The sequence below is a fragment of the Nanorana parkeri genome, unplaced genomic scaffold (assembly GCF_000935625.1).
Source record: "Nanorana parkeri isolate BGI_ZX_2015 unplaced genomic scaffold, ASM93562v1 scaffold931, whole genome shotgun sequence".
NCBI classification, from domain to species: domain Eukaryota; kingdom Metazoa; phylum Chordata; class Amphibia; order Anura; family Dicroglossidae; genus Nanorana; species Nanorana parkeri.
This window is the reverse complement of record NW_017307199.1, coordinates 506,625-529,839: the sequence shown is the minus strand read 5'-3', so window position 1 is coordinate 529,839 and position 23,215 is coordinate 506,625. Positions and strand designations below refer to the sequence as shown.

The 23,215-nt window shown below is 41.8% G+C and overlaps 1 protein-coding gene across 2 annotated transcripts in view; it reads left to right on the top strand.

The window, feature by feature from the left end:
* LOC108795092 overlaps nucleotides 1–23,215 on the top strand; it is a 183,799-nt gene that overhangs the window by 54,655 nt on the left and 105,929 nt on the right. Inside the window, exons 3-5 of one of the 2 annotated variants that reach the window (XM_018566279.1) lie at nucleotides 3,008–3,100; nucleotides 6,723–6,807; nucleotides 18,043–18,140. In XM_018566279.1, the coding sequence (XP_018421781.1) occupies nucleotides 3,038–3,100; nucleotides 6,723–6,807; nucleotides 18,043–18,140 (246 nt within the window). In that variant the 5' untranslated portion in view covers nucleotides 3,008–3,037. Of the gene's footprint in view, nucleotides 1–2,915; nucleotides 3,101–6,722; nucleotides 6,808–18,042; nucleotides 18,141–23,215 lie in introns of those variants that run through there. The other variant, XM_018566278.1, reaches the window with a different exon arrangement.

The window sequence follows — 23,215 nt, the reverse complement described above, 5'->3', positions numbered from 1 at the left end:
GTACACTGATATACTGCCAGGGGCCCCCGGATTGTACACTGATATACTGCCAGGGGCCCCCGGATTGTACACTGATATACTGCCAGGGGCCCCCAGATTGTACATTGATATGCAAGCTGCACACTCACTACTTTACATTGTAGCAAAGTGTAATTTCTTCTGCGTCGTCACATGACACGATATCATCCAATGAGAGGGGGGGACTCACTTCTGTGAGATACTGTGTATATACCTATATACAGTATATATATATATATATATATAGATCTCTTCATGGTGGTTGAGATCAATAGCCAGCTGTAACTTTAATGAGCAAACCGTCTTTATTTTGCCAGGCTGATCAAATAAAACCGCTTATCTTCAGCGAAATGACAAAAACAAACAAACAAATAACACAATAACAAATAGCACTTCTCTTCACACATTAATAAGTGGCTCACCTCCTCAGTAAGTTTGTCCAACACCAGGGTTAGAGTCCCAGCTGGCGCCAGGAGGTTGCATCCCAGGCCCAGGCACCCAGGAGCAGTGTCTCGGCAATCGGCAGGCTTTAGCTTGGCACAGCCTTGTGCCCAGCTTCAAACACACCTCACAGACAACTGCAGGCTGGCTTTCTGTGCGCTTTAAACCACTCCTAGCAGGTGGGCTAACCCTTTCCATTCAAAAATCTGTTTGTAACATCCCCTTAACCACTTCTTGTCTGCCGAACGCTGAAATACGGCCGGACAGGAGTCTCCTGGATGCGAGTGGGCGTCAGCGATGGCCGTTTACATACAAGCGGTCCGGCGTCTGTAAAGACGCCCGATCGATTGTATGATGCAAGTCAGGGTGACCCCCCCCCCCTTCCCTCTTCTCGCCGCCGCCGCGATCCCGGGCGTCATCCATCCCGGGTGATGTGGCTGCTCTGTGCACTGAGAAAGGTGGGAGATCAGTACAGATCTCCCTCCGCTCTCCTCTCAGTCTCTGAATGCAGGTAGTGATGTATGTTACATCACTTCCGCATTCCTCTGTCACTCTCCCGTACAGAAACTGGAGAGTAGCTGCTGAAGCACGTCTGTGCTTCAGCAGCTTCTCTGGGGGGTCCCTAGGTGACATTAGGGGTCTTAGAGACCCCTGATGTCTCTATAAAGGGGACCTGTCACTGTAATTTGTTATTACATAGGGGACTTCTTAGCACCCTATGTGATAACAATAAAGTTAAGTGTAAAAAAAAAAAGTAAAAAAAAAATTGCTCACAAAATAAATAGAATTTACACACGCACAAATAAAGAAAAACACACAGGTTTTTTTAAAGTCCCCAACCCCCACATAGATGTGCAAAGATGCGTTAGGTGTGCCTACACGCAAAAACGACGATTGCGCCCATTACTCCGCACATGTTACATATCGATGCGAACGTCGCAGTGAGAGCAATAATTTTAGGGCCATCAATCACTGATAACCGTAAAGTGATGAGCGCTAAAATATTTTAAAGCAACGCCTATGGCCACTTTTGGCTATGATAGTTTTTTTGCGATTTCGCGGGTGTGCGCAATTTTAAGGCTCGACATGTTTGGTGTCTATTTACCCGATGTGTGACCCCGCCTTTTATATTTTACCAAGAAATCGGGCAAAAATAAATGTTTCCTAAAATAATAAAGGGAAAACCGTTTAAAAAAAATATATATTTGGTACTTTTTTGTTATATAGTAAAAAATAAAAACCACCAAAAGAAAGATCCATCTGTCCCCAAAAAATTGTATAAAATTTGTTTCAGTACAGCGTTGCATGACGGAATAAACGTCAGTTGAAGTACCACAGCATTGAATACTGAAAAATGGCCTGGACAGGAAGGGGTTGTAAACACCCCGGTCAACAAGTGGTTAAAGGGACCATTGCCTAAATAGCGGGGAAATAAACCGTCCATCCAGAAGCCATTCCTGGTGTCCTGCACAATATATATGCCCAGACTATGCATTTATATATTCTTAACAAGGAAGTAAGCGCTTTAAAACAAGCTATCCCTGTCCTTTTTAGCTGGTTGTAATGTGAAGTAATTTTAAAAGATCACAACTAAATACACTGCACAATTCTCGTACGAGAATCGCAGGAAATCCCGCGATCGTACGATCGTGCAGTGTATGGAAGGCGTGTGACCGTTTCTACTGTACGGTCGCACGTCTTCCGTCGAACAAGCAGGCTGGAAAACCCTCCCCTTATTACAGTCATCGCAAGCTCGCCCCTCAGGGGGGCAGGCTTGCGATGATCGCAAGTATGATCTGCCTGTCCAAAATGGGCAGATCGTACGTTTTTTTAAGTACTTTACAACCCTTGCAAGACAAGACTCCAAAATCGGGTTCCAGTCAGTTTTTAACAGCTTTGAAACAGCTGTGTCTTTATATTAGAAGGGTTGCAGGCTGCCAAGGACCTGTTCAAACTATTGCACTGCAGTTATAAAACTTTTCCATTAATTCTGAATGGCACCCTAGCCCACCTTTTCGGTGCACTGCACTACTGACAATGCTACATGGATGATTTTTGGTCATGGTTCTGTTGTGAACTTTGAAGACAAATTTTACTGTGTATGAATATTTTCTATTCAACACTTGCAGCTATCAGAGGAAACTAAACACAGCCAGCAAATTTTGTCAAGGCCCCGCACACATTACCTCATGTGCATCTAACGCACCACAGTAGAATCGGATTGTTCGAAATGGGTAAATACTTTTGTGTGCATAGTCTGGGCACAGATTCATATTTAAATAATATGAATTATTTATGTAATACAGTCCTTTTTGTTATTGCATTTATTTCCTTTTTTCATAGGAAACAGGACTCAAAACTACAAATTGCAACATAGATTTTACAACTTTAACACCTCTCAATGAAATTCAAAAAAATTAGGTGAAATTTAGCATATTGCCAGACTGAAGTAGTTACACTGTAATTCCTATTTTGTGAACTGTGTTTTTCTCCTAGTAGCCAATCATCATTGGATTAATAAATTATATCAATTTCTTCAACTCTAGGCTTCCATCTCGTCAATTCTACTGTGAAAGAAATGGATAGTATAATTTGTAAACACGAAGGAGAGCATATACTTATGCCAGGACTAGAACTAAAGGTAAATGAACAGATTGAATCATTAGTCCTGTTGAAGAAATGATTATGAAAGTCACATTTATTAACCTACAACATATGAAAAGCAAAACAAAAGACACACTAACTTGTTTTAATAGCAACATGATCTAAGGAAACTATATCCTCTTTTCAAATTTTTATTCCCACATTAAAAACCAAGCACAACAAGCCCCTTTTTAAAGAAGAAATTCCGGGCAAAACTTTTTTTTTAACCCTTGCAGTGGGTCTTCCCCCACTCTGCAAGGTTGAACTGTTCATTTTTGTCTAGGTGCTGAAAAAACCCCCCAAAAAGTTATACTTACCTGAACCACAAAGCCAGCTATCTTTAGGCTGGTCCTTCCAGCCTCTCTCACCCTCCTCTGGTCCAGTAAACCATCATGTTCTATACACTGTGTTAAGACATGAGAATGCTGAGTAACATTCCAATACTGCGGCATAGGAGGAGAGAGGTTTCAGAGACTGGAGAAGCAGGGAGCTGGCTCTGCAGTTCGGGTGGGTATAATGTTGCATAACATTCTATGCGACAAAGCAATTGAATGTATAATCCCTTAAAAATGGGCTATACTGCTTGCCCTGGGCAACTCGTCTGGTTTCCAAGGCCAATAAGCAGTAGTCAGACACGTATAGAAGTAGCATACTACTGGACCATGCCCAAAATTCAGCATAATTTAACCATGCCCACTTAAGCTGCAGCCCTATATGTTGTGTGTGTTTTGCAGTTAGTGGAGCCAGTCGTGGTAACAACTGGGCGGGGGGGCGCATGGATAGGTGGAGGTATCGGCTGAACAGTAAACACAATTAAGCCAGTGAAACCTGTGACACACTGCACGTGAAGCCGCGCCCTGCAAAGGGAAGTGGAGCTGTGCGTGCAGTGTGTTTAGCAATATCCTCTCCCACGCTCTTCTAGACTAGAGCTGAGCGTGGCGAAATAAAAAATTTAATCTGTAGCCAATCGGATTACACGTACGAATCTGTGTGTCAGTAACGTATCCGTGTGTCAGGACGCGGATTCAAGCCTACAGAAAATCAGATTTCTCCAGACAAGTGTCTGGTGAGAGCAGTCCAGTAGAGAAGTCTGCTTGGTAATGTTTTCCTTCCTGAGCAAGTTCTTTCTGTGACATATATGCTAGGCATGAGAGCTTTGTAGAAAGAATGAATATGATATGTCCATTAAATAATTAAACATTTAATTAAATTAATTAAAACAAATTAATATTCAATAATTAAATAACTATTAATCAATAAGTAACTGAATAATTGTATTAATCGAAAAAATTATTGGCCAACTAATCGATTATGAAAATTTAGTTGCAGCCCTAGTGTGAACAAGCATATATTGAATTGATTTTGGCCTTCTTTACACAATGCTGGGATTTTGGGGGGCAAAATTCCTAATCATGCCATCATTTGTCAGTAAGCAATAGATAGAAATAGATAGAAAATGTAAATTGTATAGAATATTTTGCTTTTAGGCCTCGTTCACACCAGGTGCAGTACGTTCCTGCCAGAACGCACTGCATCGCATTGCGGCCGGCTCACTATGTTGTGGGGCAGGATGGGGGCGTGACGGTCCATTAAAGTGAATGGCACCGTAGCCACGCAATGCGACCGCACATTATGTCCTTTACTATGTTAGCAATCGATCAGTGTAAACATTTTGTAGTTTACGTGATATTGGCTAACTCCAAGTGCACCTGTGACCAGACCATGGACATTAAAGTATTTACATCTTTTTAAGAACCAGTAAAATAACTGTAAATTGCACTTATACCCAGCCTTTGGATGTTAAAGCTTTGACATATTTCTAACAAACAGTAACAATGCCTTTTTAAAACAAGCCGTCTGACCTCTCTAGGTGCATTTAATGTGAAGCTTTTCCTTCAGAGATTCTCTAGAGCATTGGTTCTCAACCTTTCTAGCGCCGGGACCCCTTGGTAACATTTGCCAAGTTGTGGTGACCCCCAACTGTAAAATTTAGGGATGCACCAATACTAGTATATGTGTGGGCTCTCTGGTGGCATCCAGTGCGCCCTCTGTGGTGCCCAGTGCGCCCTCTTTGGTGCCCAGTGCGGGCTATGTGGTGATCAAGCACTCACCTCCCCTCACTCCTGCCTGCTCCCCTCTCTCTGATCCTCTCCTGCTGCAGCGCCATCTAGGAGAAGTGACACTACTGCGCTACCCCCTCAACTGTGGGTCGCGACCCACTTTTAGGTCGCAACCCACAGGTTGAGAACCACTGCTCTAGAGCCGGGTTTCAGTTTGTTTCTTACAACTTAGAAACACCTGCTGGTTGTTTATTTTAGAAAGCGGAAAGCCTGCCAAAATTCTGGTGCAACATGGAGAAAAAGGAAATATAAAAAACTGTGTAATGAACTTTGAAAATTAAATGTCTTCACAAGGCTGGGGGTGGCTTGTTTTTAAAGTGCTTTTACTGCTTTTGAATATGTAAATAATTTAGTGTGCATGATCTGGGCACATGTTCACTTTAAAACCTGCCATTACTGACCTCTCCAACTGCTTGTGCTTATTGTGTAATTCATTTTCAAAAATCACAACAAAAAATTGTGTTTTATTGGGTTTATAACAGCTTAGCTCAGTAGTTGTCTACATAGGAAACATAGAAGGTCCCAATGTGGCTCCTACCATTACCAAATAGCTGCATATAATGTTCGGTATATGTTATGCTGGAGAGGACTGTCAGTGATTACAGTCATACTAGAGCAGGGCTGTCAAACTCAATTTAATCGTGGGCCGCATCAACATTATGGTTGCCCTCAAAGGGGTCTGTAAGACTATATATGGTTGCCCTCAAGGGGCCTGTAAGACTAAATAAATGTATCTAATCTTTATCATAATTGCCTCTGCATTCGATTATCACTGGTTTTAGTAATAACTTAATACCTAGATCTGAAAGTAGAAGTCTAGGAAATGGCCTGGTGCATGCAACTAGTAGAGATCCTGCTATTGCCCCTTTACTAAACAATGCTCTAGCTTCCACTACAGCTGATGGGGTCCAAGAGCTACACAGTAAGTCTCAAAGAATCACATGTAGTCATTGGGCTACAGGTTGGGCACCTGGGGCTTAGAAACCTATGCTGAATGTGTAAATTAGAAGTCTGGCAGCCTGCTAAGATTATGCTAACATAGAAAATAGTTGTGGTTTTTGTGTGTCTGTAAATTTTGAAGATTCATTTCTCCACAGTGCCTGTCGCTACACGGAGGGATGAGTACTTGTTTTAAAGTGCTTTTACAGTGTGTTCAGATTTTATAAATTGTATAGTGTGCATAATCTGGGCACAGGTTCACTTTAAATTTTACAGATTATAGAGCTGACACACAGACCTGGCAGGATCACTAGGTGAGAATAATGGCAAAAGAGGCTGAAAAAAGAAATCTAGTATGGCCTCCACATTTGAGGATTGGTAAGCTGCAATACATTACATTTTGTGCCAGGACATGAGAAATTTGTAGATACAATTACATATATGATATCGAAATGATTAAATGAAGATCATTGTTCAGTAATATATACATACACTTAGGATCATTTTTTTTTCCTGTGGTACAAATACAGATTGATAAGTTTCATGTTTATTTGTGTTCAGATTGAAGATCAGTGCATTGTAAATATTAAGCAGGAGGAAGACACGAACATAAAGCAGGAAGAAGATCCTATAGTAATTAGCGCATGTAAGTAACTAACCAAGTAATATTGTCTGCATTTCATGTGGAAACTGTAACATGGGTGGCTTAATTTAGATATTTGTCCTGCGCATTCATAAGTCAATTCAGAGCACTTCACCATCCAAAGCTGACCATACACAATCCTCATTTCCAAATGAATATTACCTGCTGGGCTATTGGATTCCGACAACTGGTGCCTACAGCTGTTAGAATACCTGGCCAACAATTTTTGGCTGCATTCTTCAACAAAACTTGATTGAGACTTAATATTTTTGTCAGACAGAGTTGTGCTGAAAGGGCCACCCACAGCTTGAATTTTGACAGGACTTATAGTCAGTATAGCACCCCACTTGTAGTATGGGTTAGTCAGTCATCAACAATTGGCATTCAGTGGTCAATAGCATTAAAAGTTTCTACTAGCTGTTCCTATTTGCAGTGTGGTACATTTACAAAATGTAAAAATGCGGGGTGGCTGTTCCTCTCCGACTCCTTTCCAGCCTTGCACCGCTAGCCGAGTACCTGCGTATTCTTCGTTCCCCATGCTGGGGAAGCAGCTATCCTGCAGACCTGGGCCGACTCTCCCCATGGGCACCTCCATCATCTGCACTGTGGTCTGCTCTGGTAATCCCCGCTGGTGCAGCGATCATCTTGCCACACTGGATCTCCTCGACCTGGCTTCCTCTCAGCAGTCAGCGGTGCACGTGGAGCCTCCCAACAGGGTGGACGACTTAAACTCCCTGGAAGGCAGGGCATTCAGGGCCATCCTGAACTCCCTCTCCACTAAACAGGATATTGAGCTCCATACTAAACGTATTGAAGCAACTTTCAAGAGGAAATAGTGCTACTTTTTCTCAAACCACTGTTTGTGTGGACACTTTGGAACAGACTGCTTCTGACACACAGTCTTGATTGACGGCCTTGGAAGAGTTCCACCGTGCAGTGGAACAATGTTTTGCTGCACTTCAACTACATTTGGATGATCTGGAGAAACGCAGTCGATGGAACAATGCCAAAATTAGGGGGATCCCTGAATTGGTTGCTGGTGTTGATCTTAAGGCTAAGGTACTTGCCATCTTTAATACCTACCTGGATAAACCACTGTGGTTGGATATTGAACTGGACAGAGTGCATAGTGTTTAGGAGTGGCCCCTTCTGACACAAACCCTGTCCTGTGCTGGATACGTTTTTTCACGGTGAAAGATTTATTGCTCAGATGTACATGGGAGGAGGGGCCCATTTCCTTTGAAGGGGCTATCATTAGTCTGTTCCCGGACATCTCCAAGAAGACTTTACTTATCGCTGGGGTCATTCTTTTCACCTAATACGGAAGGGCTCTTCTGCATTTCGTCTCCCAACATCATCAATTGCAGGGCCTGTTTCAGATCCTTGATATGGACCCGATCTCCCCACCTGCCTGGGTTACGGGAACTCTTTCTGTATCCTTACAACGGATCCCTCCTGCTCTATTTGCAGGCGAGCACATGATGGGTCACCGGCCCCACTGGCCCATTGAACTGCTTTGGCCCTGTGGACCCTGCCCTGGTTATTTCTGTATCCATTTGTTTTTATTTTCGTGGGCATTGGGATTTCGTATCTACCTCCTAGTTTTATCTCTAGAAGATGTGTCCAGACCCACACCTGGAGTTTCTGGCAATCCTGTGGGATGCATTTCTTGTATTTGACTCTTGTTGACCATATTGCCCTGATATTTACATGTCTAATGTTTTATGTTAATTTTTCATTTTTACTGATAACTAGTACTTGTCTCCATGCTCTGAGTGTGGCCACGGCAGCTAACTTCCTTTCTGCCTTCCTTATATTAGCCACTAAGGGAATGGTCACTCTGCTGCGGTGGTCGGATGTGAACAATGTTACTATTACATTTGTGGAGTTAGGACTTCTCTTCTTACATACCTTCTAGGTACGTGTATTGTCCATTTATACCTACTCTACAAGTTTCTTGACTCCTGTTTTTACATTGCATTGGGCCCAGTGATTCATAGTTAACATTAAAGTTAACTATATTAAATTCTAAAACATTTATTATTACCCACATTTTTGGTAAAATATAAAAGACGGGGTCACGTTGGGTAAAAAGACACCAAACATGTCAAGTCTTAAAATTGAGCATGTGAAACCTCAAAAAACTACAATACCCAAAATTGGCCATAGGCGACGCTTTAAAAGCTTTTACCGCTCATCAGTTTTGTGTTATCAGTGATTGATAGCCCTTAAACGATTGCTCTCACTCCGACCGCGACGATATGTAACATGTGTAGCTCACTTGTCATTTTCGCATGCAGGCGCCATCTTACCTCCTGACGCCCTCCCGAGCTGGTCCCGGGCCGCAGATGGGCAGCGAATCCCGGGATTGAAGGTGAGGAGTCAGGATGGGGGGCGGCGGCGGCACTCGAGGGGGGGGATCACGCAGCCAGCACATACACGCAATCAGTAGGCTATAGACCCGCCGATCGTGTGTATGTGAAACAGCCGGTAACGGCTCTTTGCATTGAACGGGCTTTTTCTGCCCGTGCGCGTGTGCAAATGCGAGTCCGCCGTCCGTCTGTTTTTTTGCAACGGGCGGACGGCAACAGGTTAATATTGATTTGATAAACATTTGCGAAAATGATTGCAAGACTTTCAAAATTAGTAGCACCATCTTTTTATTCTATCGGGCCTGTGATTTTAGAAAATGTATGGTTTGGGGAGGTCTTTTACAAACGCTAAAAGCTGCAGTTGAAAATGTAAAAAAAAATTACAAATTGCTAAAATGGTGTGGCCAGCTGAGGTTAAAAGTCTTCCGCAGGGCTTGGCAGCAAAAGGATTATTTGTTTTTTATGTTTATCGCTTTTTTTTTTCTTTACTTTTTATTGCTTTCACACAGGGGATAACCATCCCCTATATGACAGCATTAGGAGATGACAGGTTTATTTATTAAATACAGCAATATATGAATGCTATCCCTTAAAAACAATGTGGTGGTGTCAGAGCACAATGAAAACCAGGCAAGCAAAAGGTGCAAGTTAAAATATTTATTAAGAACAGTGTCCACAGGAGCAAGCAGAATCATGAATCATTACTTAAATTAATTAATGCCCCATGATCACTTGTTGCAACAAGAGAATACATCCGACCTTGTTCTCTTGTTGCAACAAGCGATCATGAGGCATTCATTAATTTAAGTAATTTTTTTAAGGATTGCCGAATTTATGGTTTCCATGTGTCTTCTGTGGGATTTGAATATGGGATTCGAATGAAATGTTGTCTGATGTCATGCGTTTTTACTTGGCTTGTTCTTCTTTGACATGTAGCTTTCTTGGGTTTGACTCCTCGGTCCGTGCTGGGGGTATGGGACGCTGGCGCAGATTGGTTGGCTGTCAGCTGTGCCCTGCCTCTGTCACATTGGAGCGATGACTTGTGACTTGAGCCTGCCTGCGTTGCACTGAGAGACGGAGCTGGCCTTTTTTAGCACGTCCTCCTTCGATCGTCAGGTTCATTATGCCAGCGGCTGCCTTTGCTACATGTATGTAACGACCAGGTGGAGCTCACAACATTGTTTGCAACTATCTTTGTGGGTTGGTGATGTGGCCACGTATACCGGCGTTTTGGCGGGCAATTTTAATGTTGGCAATGTATATCGAACAGTGGATGAATGATCAGTACACTATCCAGTTAACTATTTAGCTAACTATCCCTGCACTGCATTAAACCAGCACTTTCTACTGCTACCTTACTTTCCCACTAATGAGGAGATGGTGATCAGATGCATCTGATAAGTGGGTTTGGTGTCACATGGTACTCACCAGTCTCTATATATTTGTATTTCATTTTACATTTGCCAGCTATGAGGAAGGGGGTATATTTCCTGAAACGTGCAAGCTAGCAAGGCATATTTGTGTGGGGTCTGCCTTGTACCATTTATTCAGTGATTACCATGTGAGTAATATTTTATGTCAGCTTGTATGTTCATTGATCAATAAACTGTATTACACGAGGACAAGGCGCTGTCTGTTTGTTTTGCAGAGCAAAAAGTATGGGTGAAAGAGGACTGCCCTGCCTAGTACCTTGCTGCAGTGGGAAAGAGGGGTAAAGAGTATTGTTTACCTGTACCTGAGCAGAAGGTGCAGCATAAAGTAGTTGTACCTAAGACAGAAAACGAGGACCAAAGCCAAACTTTAAAAGAACAGCCCGTAGATATGTCCATTCTACACTGCTCAATGCTTTAGCAATGTCAAGCGATAAATAAAAGAGCTCTACTACATGGGTTGTCAACAGGGGCTTGTACATTGAGGAACATCCTTTGAATATTAACTGCTGTAGATTTGTGAGGCATGAACCCAGACTGATCCAGATGTATGAGGGATAGAAATTGGTCTATAAGATTCAGGAAGCAGGTGGTCTTTACCCTCCTTAAGGAGAAGAACCACTGCCGAAGAGTACATAGACAGTGGTAGAAGGCCAGTCTGAGTGGCATCGTTCAGAGTATCCAAAAGTGCTGGCAACAGTAGTACCATAGTGTTTGTAAATGTTCTATAGGGAGACCGTCTTAGCCGGGTGCCTTGCCATTGGGGAAACTGGAAACCGCAGCCTTCAATTCATCCAAAGTCAGAGGGACCTCGAGAATATCCCTAGCCACCTGCGACAATACCGGTAAATGAACATGATTCAAATATTCCATAAGATCAGACTGGGCATATCGTGGTGCAGAAGTATATAGGTCCCTGTGAAAGCTTGTAAACACAGAAAGAATACCTTCAGGGTCAGATTGTATTTGGCCCAAGTGATCTTTTAGCGTGGTAACAAAGCTCAGCTCCCCCTGAAAGCGGGCAATCTGTGCCAAAAGTCTGCTAGTGGTTTCCCTCTCCTCCCAAAGCATCTGATGCACAAAAAAATGTGTTTATTTTTGGCTTTTTGAAGAAAGGAACACATCAAGATGAGTTTGTGCTGCCTTCAAGCGAGCTAGATTAACAGGGTTAAGGTGGAATTACATAAATGGCCTCCAGAATTGGTCACTTAAGTCCGTGCCTCCATTTCAACTTGTCCATTTCGAGACTTCACAATACTAATCTGCTTTATGAGAAGTCCTCGGAGACGTGCCTTTAGGTAATTCCAGACACATCCCTGAGGAGCAGTACCATTGTTCAGAACTAAAAAAAGAACTAAAAACAAAGACATCCAGTGATGCGCCATCAGACAGCAAGGCTAACCAAAAGGGATTGAATTTCCATGGCAAAGATGGGGAACACAGGCCCACCTTAACTGTTGTAAGAATGGGAGCATGATTCAAAAAGTATTTGGGCAAAATATCAACCGAAAAAAGTAAGGGAAGGAAATCTGAACAAAGTGCATAATCAAAACGGGAAAGAGTTGTGTGATGTAGAAACACAGGTAAATTGGGTTTGAGTGGGGTGGAGAAGACACCAAGCGTCACACAGTCCCAATTCTGGGCAAAATTGACTAAAAACCATGGGTTGAATAATATTGGAACAGGGGAACTTCTCTAATGTAGCAGACATACAATTGTTAGTCACCCACCAAGTATAGGTAAGGGAAGTTTATCATTAATAAATAACACCAAGTCCCTAAGAGCATAACTGGAATACGGAAGCGGTATATACAGTGAGGAAAATAATTATTTGATCCCCTGCAGATTTTGTGAGTTTGCCCACTTACAAAGAAATTAAAGGTCTTTGATTTTTATCATAGGTATATTTTAAATGATGAAGACAGAATATCAACCAAAATTCCAGAAAAAAACACATGATACAAATGTTAAAAATCGAGTTGCAGTTCAGTGAGTAAAATGAAGTATTTGATCCCCTACCAACCAACAATAATTGTGGCTCCCACATACTGGCTATGTGGTACACAGATTAGTCCTGTCAATTTAAGAAGGTGGTCCTAACGACAACTCGTTATGTATATAAAGACACCTGTCCACAGAATATTTCTTACATTCAAACCTCACCACCGTGGGCAAGACCAAAGAGCTGTCAAAGGACGTTAGAGACATGATTGTAGACCTGCATAAGGCTGGAAGGCTACAGGACTATCAGCAAGAAGCTTGGTGAGAAGGAAACAAATGTTGGAACGATTATTAGCAAATGGAAGAAATACAAAATAACCATCATTCGCCCTCAGTCTGGAGCTCCATGCAAGATTTCGCCTCATGAGAAGTGAGGGATCAGCTCAGAACTACAAGGGAGGAGCTTGTGAATGATCTCAAGGCAGTTGGAACCACGGTCACCAAAACACCATTGGTAACAATACACCACCATGGATTGAAATCCTGCAGCACCCGCAAAATCCCCATCTTCAAGAAGTTGCATGTACAGGCCCATCTGAAGCTTGCCAATGAACATCTAAATAATTTAGAGAAGGATTGGGAGAAAGTGCTGCGGTCAGATGAGACCAAAATTGAGCTCTTTGGCATTAACTCGACTTGCCATGCTTGGAGGAAGAAAATGCTGACTATGACCCTAAGAACACCATCCCTACAGTAAAGCTCGGAGGTGGCAACATTTATGCTTTGGGGCTGTTACTCTGCTAAAGGTACAGGCCCACTTTGCGGCATTGAGGGGCCAATGGACAGGACCATGTATTGTAAAATCTTGGATGAGAACCTCCTTCCCCAAGGCAGAACACTGAAGATGGGTCATGGATGGGTTTTTCAGCATGACAATGACCCAAAACATACCGTCAAGGCAACAAAGCAGTGGCTCAAGAAGCACATTAAGGTCATGGAGTGGCCTAGCCAGTCTCTAGACCTTAATCCTATAGAAAATGTATGGAGGGAGCTGAAACTTCGAATTGCCAAGTGACATCCAAGAAACCTTAAGGATTTAGAGAAGATCTGTAAAAGATGAGTGGACCAAACCTGGTAACCAACTACAAGAAACGTCTTACCTCTGTGCTCTGTGCAACAAGGGTTTCTCCACCAAGTACTAAGTCATGTTTTGCATGGGGATGAACTACTTATTTTAAGCACTGAACTGCAACTCAATTTATATAATTTGTATGGTGTTTTTTTTCTAGATTTATGGTTGATATTCTGTCTCTATCATTTAAAATACACCTATGATAAAAAAATTATAGACCTTTCATTTCTTTGTATGTGGGCAAACTTACAAAATCTGCAGGGGTTCAAATAATTTCCTCACATTAGCCAAAATATATTCTGTGCTAATGTCAGAATGTTTATACTGCTCTGATATACAGTTCTATTTATGGAAACAATTAAAAACAATTAAAAATCTATGGTTAAGGAGATTCCCAATGTATTTCCATAAAAATTTACGCGAGTTCTTTCATTTGCGCTGACTTTGAAGACAAGAGGAATACCAAGTATACAAAATATAGATATTTATTTATCAAAAATCAGTGCAAAATTAATAATAAAATATAATTGGTGACAACAAAGAATATGGATCAGATAATATCAATCAATTTGATAACAAAGGTAATGCATAAAATGTAACCACAGGATATTAATTCAACAGATAAATGTAACCAAGATAAAACAACTTTTTAAATGTAATGGGTGTCTTTTCAGTATCGCACAGAATATGCTCAGCAACCAGGGATAGTCAGGTTCTCTTTAGTTCATTTTCCTGGGACAGCCGTCCTCAGCTTCTGACCTATACCCTTGGAATGTATTTGCTTACTGCCTTGTCTTGTTCGACTCTCTCTCTTGATGGAATCCCAATCTCCTCTTGGCTCCTGATCTATATCCCCCCCTGCGGTGTGGGCTTGGTTTGATCTATCACGTGATTACTGACGTGAAACATGACGTCAAATACGCTATATGGTCATGGACCTTTCCCTTACAATCACCATCAAGGGGCACTATTGTTCTATGTGAAAATTGGGAGCATTTAATTTAATTAATTTTTAAAGATAAGGCAGTGATATAACCTTTAACCTCAGACCTTGGACAAAACCATGAATATAAACTTTTGACAATCCTTAATCACACCATGCCAGACTTTAAGTCTGCGCTACGATTTATTCCCTTAGAGACGATCTAAAAGAATCCATTAGCAATCCTCAAATTCCTTAAAAATTAGGTACTTAGTTTAAAGTTAGACCCAAACGTTTTTCATACATATAAGAAAAGAATACACCTTGGCATATACACCTAATTCTATGCACTTAAATATAAAAACCCCATTATTAGTAATAAACAACAATATCTTTCAATGGCTACACTCAAACAATATATATAATGAATATAGTTTGGATATATAAAAGTACATGTATAAAATTCTACTTAAAATCAGTCAATTAAGTAGGCAGATAGATGCTACATATAATATAATAACATTGTTACTAATATATTATCACCACAATGAATATTAATGTTTCATAAGGAACTTTTAAATAAGCCCCTTTCTTCTTATTCATTGAACAAAGAAAACTCTTTAGAAACTCCAATCTCTCGTAGGGAGGCAAGAAGTAATCAATCAAGACCGACACAGGCTGGTACTATCCTCAACTGATATGCGTCTGAGACCCCCACCATTTACAATCTGAAGAATGTTTATATTAACATTCCTAATCTCTCTGTGAAGGTCTCTGTACAAGAGAAGAATTAACTTATTTTCACCTTATAGCACATAGACAAAATGGCTACTAGTATGCCCATAGACACATCTGTAAAATGACATGTTTAGGCCTATTGGCCCAATAGTTCTGACACTAAACAAGGTACAGTGCATGAAGATGCATCTACCATTTGGATCAATTTTCAACTGCATACAGGAGAACAGGACCCCATTGTGAATCAAGACATGTACTCCTCTGGCATAGGAGGATTAGCATGAATGGAATGCAGACTGAAAGCATTTACCTTACATTTACATTCGGCAGTGGCATGGGTCTCCTGAAGGCACACAATGTGCCTTCAGGAGGCCTGTGCAATACAACAGACATAAAAACAGCTTGTCTCTTAGCTTTGTTGCCCAGGCTGCAAACATTCCATGAAAAAACAGGGAGCCTATGTTCCGTCATACTTATTGCTATTGAAGTATATCAAAGCCAGAATGAGGTAAGGATGGGACATGACAATATACACTTGGTAACATATCAGGCAGAATGCAGATATTATATTAAGAGCTATCGTTGATCAGTATCTTGTGACCTGTAAAAGAGAAAACAAAAACAAACAAATCATAATTTAACCATAAAGACCAGCATAATTATTGGACCAGCATAACACATAAAAAAAACCAGGAGAAACATTCTCCACACAGGAGAGAACATAGGGGCTGGAGACATAGGAGTCCGCATTCAAAACAAAATGATGAGCATGAATGTTCAAGCACATAGAATCAGGAGAGTTAACATCCTCCAATGCACAGGTTGAACACGGTAAAAGAAGGTTTCGAAGAGACAAGAACTTGCAGGCGAAAAATCTTGAGGCAGATAATTCCTCTTGCGTGATCTCTTGTCAAGCCAGGCAGAGACGGAACCCGGATAATCAAAGCAGATGGTATCATCAGCAATAACCCTGAGCTTAGCAGGGTTGAGCATGGAATATTGGAATTTCAGCTCATGAAGGCGTCGTTTGACATCCTGAAACTTGGCTCCTCTTTTCTGGACTTCTTGTGAGAAATCGGGTAAAGAACATGACCATGGACCCAGCAAGAGAAAGAGAGATCTCCCAGCTCCCAAGCTCTATGTAGAATGGCTTCCTTGTCCCTGTAGTTTAGCATCTGTATCAGCAAAGGATGCAGTGGAGCACCAGACGAGTCGGTACCTTATGGGTACGTTCCACCATAAACATGGGGGAGAGATATATTCTTTCCCAATGGTATCCAGCAGCCATTTTTCATTGAACGCAGTGGGATTAGGGCCTTCCTCACGCTCTTGAACGCCGACAGCTCTAATTTTATTGCGACTGAGTCTATTCTCAATATCTTCCGTTGTAAGAGAATTTTCAGACGAGCGTTGTAAAGCAAGGTTGATTTGAATCGGAGCAGTGAGATCCTCCATATCCCCGAGCTGGCTTTCCAACACCTTGGTCCTTTCCCGACCCCTTGCGGAGATCATGGTGGAGAAATGAAATGTCCATCTGCATGCCTGGAACCTGGTCAGTCAGGGAAGCATTGCAGCTCTGAACAGCAGAGAAAACATCTTTGAGGGTAGGCTCAGGTGAAGAGACACAGGATTTGGGCTATTTAGGTAGCAAGGAAGAAGTAGGTAGATTACTCGGTTTCCTTTTCCACGTCAGACACATCTGAGCCTGCAACAGATTCTCGGGATAGCAGAGTGTCACAGCCATCATCTTCACCCACTCCGATCGCCCGGCTCAACCCTTTTGGAGTACCCCGCCAATACTTCTCGAGCTGTGTAGCCACGCCTTTAGAGCGATTTTCTGCTTTGCGTGGAGTCTGTAAAGGGGCACAAGCGTTGCCGCCATCTTATGAGCTTGGGCCGTCAGTGAAGGCCGGATCCTTCTTCTTTGTCATCCCAACTCACAAAAGCCTCAGAACCGAACAAGAGAGGCAGCCAGCCAAGGAGGTGAGTATGGAGAGCGAAGTGGGTATGCCAAGATTAGGCTAGAAGAATAGTATGCCAGAGCTCCTTCAGCTGCGTTCGTTCACAATTGCCGCCAGGCCAACACCCCCCCTCCTTGTATATGTTTAAAAGAAACATAACAAGACCAGCTCGATGTAAGTAATCTTATTATTGTGTGCTAAAACCCTTCTTCTTTGCAGTGCTTACACAATGGTTGTGCATTCCTGGTCCCCCTCATAATGGTTTGTCTTCAATGAAAAAAGTAGACCCCTTTTTATGTAACTTTTTTTTTGCTGGAACAGAGTTCTAGGGTAAGAGCATATTAATGTATTTTTTATTCTAGTTTTGTATTGCAAAACTTCAACAGTGCAAAGTTTGGCTGGAGGGAAACTTTAAAATTGTAACTTATCCCAATTGCTTTTGTCCCCCACCCTCTTAATCTGATACCAGCCTCCTGCTCCCCTCCCTTGTAAGAGATGTCAAGTGTATTGCATGGTTTGCAGACATCTTGCCCTGAGGGTGGTCAGATTGTACATTATCTGCCTTGTCAACTTACTAATCTTTGAAAATCAGTAGAAGTGTTTACAGACTACTGTATATGACATAATTTATGAACAGCAGGCAGGTTACTTGTTTTCTCTTTTTGTTTTTTAGAAATATTATGGCAGCAAATTTTTTTATTCCATAGCTGTATATAAATGCCTTTTATTCTGTTTTCTGCAGATGGAACCAGTAACATAAATACTCCAGAGAGATGCCCCAGTCCTATGTATTCCCAGGACTCTACACAAGAAGATATCAATCCCTACAGGCATTACAAGGTATCAGCGCTTCAGAGAATAGGTCTTGTTTATAAGAGTGTAAAGCTTGTTAAACTAATTTTAGAACTGTAAAAAAAATTTTTTTTGTATCTGTTGGATGGTAGGGAGTACACATATGCACTAGACACCTGCTCTGTCCAGGCCCTTACAGTATCCATGGTCATAACAGATGGCTTGTATATTTTTGCTTTTGTTTACTGCATTTCTTCCCATACAAGTCAATGAGGTTATAAAATCAGCTTAGGTGAAATGCAGTTTCAATCAGCCGGCATTCCTCGATCAGCTGATCAAAGGAGCCGGCTGGAAAATCTTCGTACTATCAGAGCCAGCAGTCAATGAGCTGCCCGCTTTGATTGGGCATTCTGACAGGTGCCTGCGGCATGTATCAGACTATGATTCAAAGCGGCGATTCCTCAATTGACATGCTGTTTGTGTTGGAGGAATTGCATCAATTTCTCCCGTTCAGCCTGCGGGTTGAACGAAAGAAATTGACAGGTGTATGGCCAGCTTAAGAGAGTATTCAGACTGATCTCAGAAGCTTTTAAAATTGATCTAAAATGCAAGTGTGCACCTGAAAGAATACTACATTTGCGTATCTACACAGATCTAACGGTGCTGGGAGCTGAACATATCAACACACAGCTGGTGATCTTTGACACGACAGAAATACTGCTTTATCATACAACCCCAATTCCAAAAAGTTGGAATGCTGTGTAAAATCTTCATAAAAATAAAATACAATGATTTGCAAATCTCATAAACCCATATTTTATTGACCATAGAAAATTTAAAACATATAAAATGCCTAAACTGGGAAAATGTACAATTTTAAGAAAAAAAAATAAGATAATTCTGAAATTGATGGCAGCAACACATCTGAAAGTTAGGACAGGCCATGTTTACCATGGCGTAGCATCCCCTCTTCTTTTAACAACACTCTGTAGGAGACCGGTTGCTGGAGTTTTTGGAGAGGAATGTTGTCCTATTCTTGCCTGATATAGGATTCTAACTGCTCAACAGTCCTGGGTCTTCTTTGTCATATTTTTTGTTTCAAAATGCGCTAAAAATCTTCAATTGGTGAAAGTTCTTGACTCTAGGCAAGCCAGTTATAGACCCGGACTCTTCTACTACAAAGCCATCCTGTTGTCATAGATACAGTATTCGGTTTAGCATTGTCCTGCTGAAATATGCAAGGCACGCGATGCCGTGCGTTCCAGTGCAGTGCGATTGCAAAAAATTGTGCATGCGGTTTTATTTTTGAGTAAACTTTGTAACACTTTGTATTTTATTTTAGATTAAGGATGGTATTTTTTTTTTTATCCGATTAATGTAAAAAACAATTGTCCAACTAATCAATTATTAAAATGATCATTAGTTGCAGCCTTACAGGCATCCAGTGTGTTTCGGCCTTGTCCCTTGCACACAGAGATTTCTCCAGATTCTTAGATTCTTTTGATTATATTATGTACTGTAAATAATTATATATTTAAAGTCTTTGCAATTTTATGTTGAACATTATTCTGAAATTGCATGATATTTTTTAGATGCAGCTTTTTACAGATTGCTGAATTTATGCCCATTTTGTTTTCTGAGAAACTCTTGACTTAAGGTGCCCATACACCTTAGAACCATCGCAAGACTTTTGTCTTGCAATGGTAGTAAGCTAATTAAAAGCTTTTACGATCTGCTGCCCATCTTAGACAGGCAGATCGTACTTGCGATTATCGCAAGCCTACCGCGCTGAGGGGCGGGTTTCCGATGACCGCAATGCTGAACGGGCAGTGTGCGCGTGTGCACACCGGCCCGTTCCGCAGTTGTCGAACGAGCACGCCACTAACCGGCCAACAATCGTACTATGCTCGGCGGGTTTTCTAGCATGCTGGTTCGACAAAAGACGTGGGACCGTACAGTAGAAACGGTCGCACGTTTTCCATTCACCTGCCGATTATCGCACGATAACGGAATTTCCCGCGATTATCGTACGATAATCGCAAGGTGTGTGGGGATCTTTACTAAGATGCTCTTTTTATACCCAATCATGTTACTAACCTGTTGCCAATTAACTTAATTAGTTGCAAATTCTTCTTCAAGGATAACAAAGACCCTGCCCTATGTGCCAGTTATCAGCCAATTTATTTGATCAATCTTTATCTGAATCTTTTCACTATACTTATTGTGGAATGCCTTGAACGTCACACAACATCTTTGATTCACCTCAACCAGGTGGGATTTGTTCCTCACAGAGAGGCTAGGATAACAAGATGAAGACCCTCAATCTGATGGGCTATGCAGTGAAACATTGCATTCCCTTGTTTCTTCTCTCCATAAATGCAGGGAAGGTGTTTGATCGGCTTGATTGGAGTTTCCTCTTCAACTCTGGAGCACATTGGAATTCCTAATAGTCTTCTTGTTAAAATTATAACCCTTTACCAGGCCCAGCTAGAGTGTGTGTTAATGGGATCCTCTCTAGCTCAATTTCTATCTACAATGAGACTTGTCAGGGGTGTCCACTATGGTCCTACTTTTAATTTTAAACTTTAAAAAGTAATTTCAAAGTTAAAGGAGAACTATGGGGTCAGTGTTTTTCCCCATAGTTCTCCTTAGGGTAACGGGAGGACACAAACTAGCGTCCTCCCGTTACCCTAAGCTCAGTATACCGCGAGCCATACCACGGTATACTGAGACGCCGCAGCTGGAGCGGACCCCGACTTAGATGACGGGATCCGCCCAGCTGCGTGAGTGACAGCTGGCTCTGCCTATCTAGAGGCAGAGGCAGCTGTACCCGCCCCCTCCCCCGTCCGTTCCGCCAGTCAACGCTGGCATAACGGAGCAGGGAGAGGGGAATCCAGCCCCTCCCCCTGTCACGGCAGAGAGCCGTAACAGGATTGAGAGGCGAGCGAACCCGGTATGTGTTCGCTCACCTCCCGATCTACTGAGCCGACCTGTGACTGTCTCATTGTCACAGGTCGGCTAGAACTATGAGGTGAGTGAAAAGCACTCACCTCATAGTTCTCCTTTAATCTATTCTAGTTGCACAGATTGCACTTTTACATCTCCTATTGCATTCCTTGTAGCTCTGGAGCTCAAAAGCACTCACCTCATAGTTCTCCTTTTAATGTGACAAAATGTATAGCTCTTAACGTGTCTTTGTTAACTCAGTCTGCTTCCGATCTTCAGTGTGATTTTTTTTTTTCCCCCTTCACTTGGACACCTACTGCACTAAAATATTTGAGCATCTTTTTGTCCTCCTCTGTGTAGGTGTTATACGATTTAAATTACAAGCTATTTTTGTCCTCCATTCATTGGAAGCTACATTCTTGGTCGCGACTGAACTACACGTGGTATGGTAGGATAGCCCTCTATAAGATGGACATCCTTCCCTCTGTGTTCTTCTTTATTGCAATATATATGGGCTGGCGCCTACGGTATACATAGTTGCATAGTATTTGAGATTGAATAAAGACACCATGTCCATCAAGTTCAACCTGTGTGTGTTTGTGTGCGTGTGTGTATATATGAGTCCCTGTGTGTTCTAGTCTTTTAGAGTACTTGTGCCCCTGTAGGTTATGGTCTCTGAGGAAGGTATCTAATTGATTTTTGAATGATTCAATACTGTCTGCTGATACTGCTACTAGTGGAAGAGAGTTCCAAAATGTAACTGAAAAGAAGCCCCTACGCCCTTTGTGGTTACATTTTTCTCCTCCAATTTTAGTTGGTGCCCTCTAAAATTCTTTAGGGAGTTTACAGTAAAAAGTTTATTGCTGATGTTGCCGTTAGCATTTAACATTTTGTACATCAAAACCATGTCCCCTCTCAATCGTCTCACTTCCAGCATGAACACGTTTACATTTAGCAACCTTGTCTCATCGCTTTGGTCCTCCAGCCCCTTAATTAGTTTTGTTGCCCGTCTCTGGACTCCCTCCAGCTCAAGGACATCCTTTCTGTGGATTGGTGACCAAAACTGAACCTCATACTCAAGATGAGACCGAACCAGTGATCTGTAAAGTGGCAAGATTGTTGCTTTGTTTCTAGAGTACATTCCTTTTTAATGCATTAAAGTACTCTGCTAGCTTTGTTAGCTGCAGCCTGGCATTGCATACTATTGTTTAATCTGTAGTCAACTATGACCCCCAAATCTTTTTTCTATTTCTGACTTCCCTAGTGGAGTACCCATTATTGTGTTCTCAGCCTGCTTATTTTTAACCCCAGAATGCATTACTTTAAATTTTTCCACATTAAACCTCTTCTGCCACATAGTTGATCACTCCCCTATTTTATCCATATTAATGTCTAAGCTTGTGTCTATTACTCTGCCAATTTTAGTATCATCTGCAAACACAGACACATGGCTATTAACACTTTCCCAATATCATTAATAAACAGGTTAAAAAGTATGGGGCCTAACACAGAATCCAGGGGCACAGCGCTCTCGACCTTAGACCAATTTGAAAAAGAGCCATTTACAGATAGTCTCGGGACACGTTCCTGTAGCTAGTTGTCTATCCATATATGCACCATTTCATCTATGCCCATAGATTTCAGCTCGAGTGAGTGCTCGAGGCTGCGCCCTAGGCACCAGTGGCAGCACCGGCCGTGGGCGATACCCAACATGTGTAGCGCAATCGTCGTTTTTGTACGCTGGTGCTCTCGGCACGTGTTTACATTTAGTTTATTAAATATTATTCTTAAAACTGTTTTGTTTTTTTAAAACTTTAATTGCTATCACATAAGGGGGCTTACATCTTTAAGGTGATACTAGGGGTCCAAAAGACATGTCATGGGACCCCTAGGACCCATGACGGGATTGTCCCGTCATGGGTCGTGAAGGGGTTAGTTACCCTTGGCTGCATGCAGATTATCTGGTCCTCATGATTTACTCACATTGAGCCTCACGTTCGTATTATATCCATTAAACATGTCTTTTATCTCAAGTGTATACTGAGGAGAATTTTTTTTTTTTTTTTTACCTTTTCCCTTCTCCCTCTCTTTTGTGATTTTTTTCTCCTGTTCTCATCTTTAATTGGGCCTAGCTGCTTTTTTCTTACGGTGGTTTCTTACTTACGCACTGTGGCGAT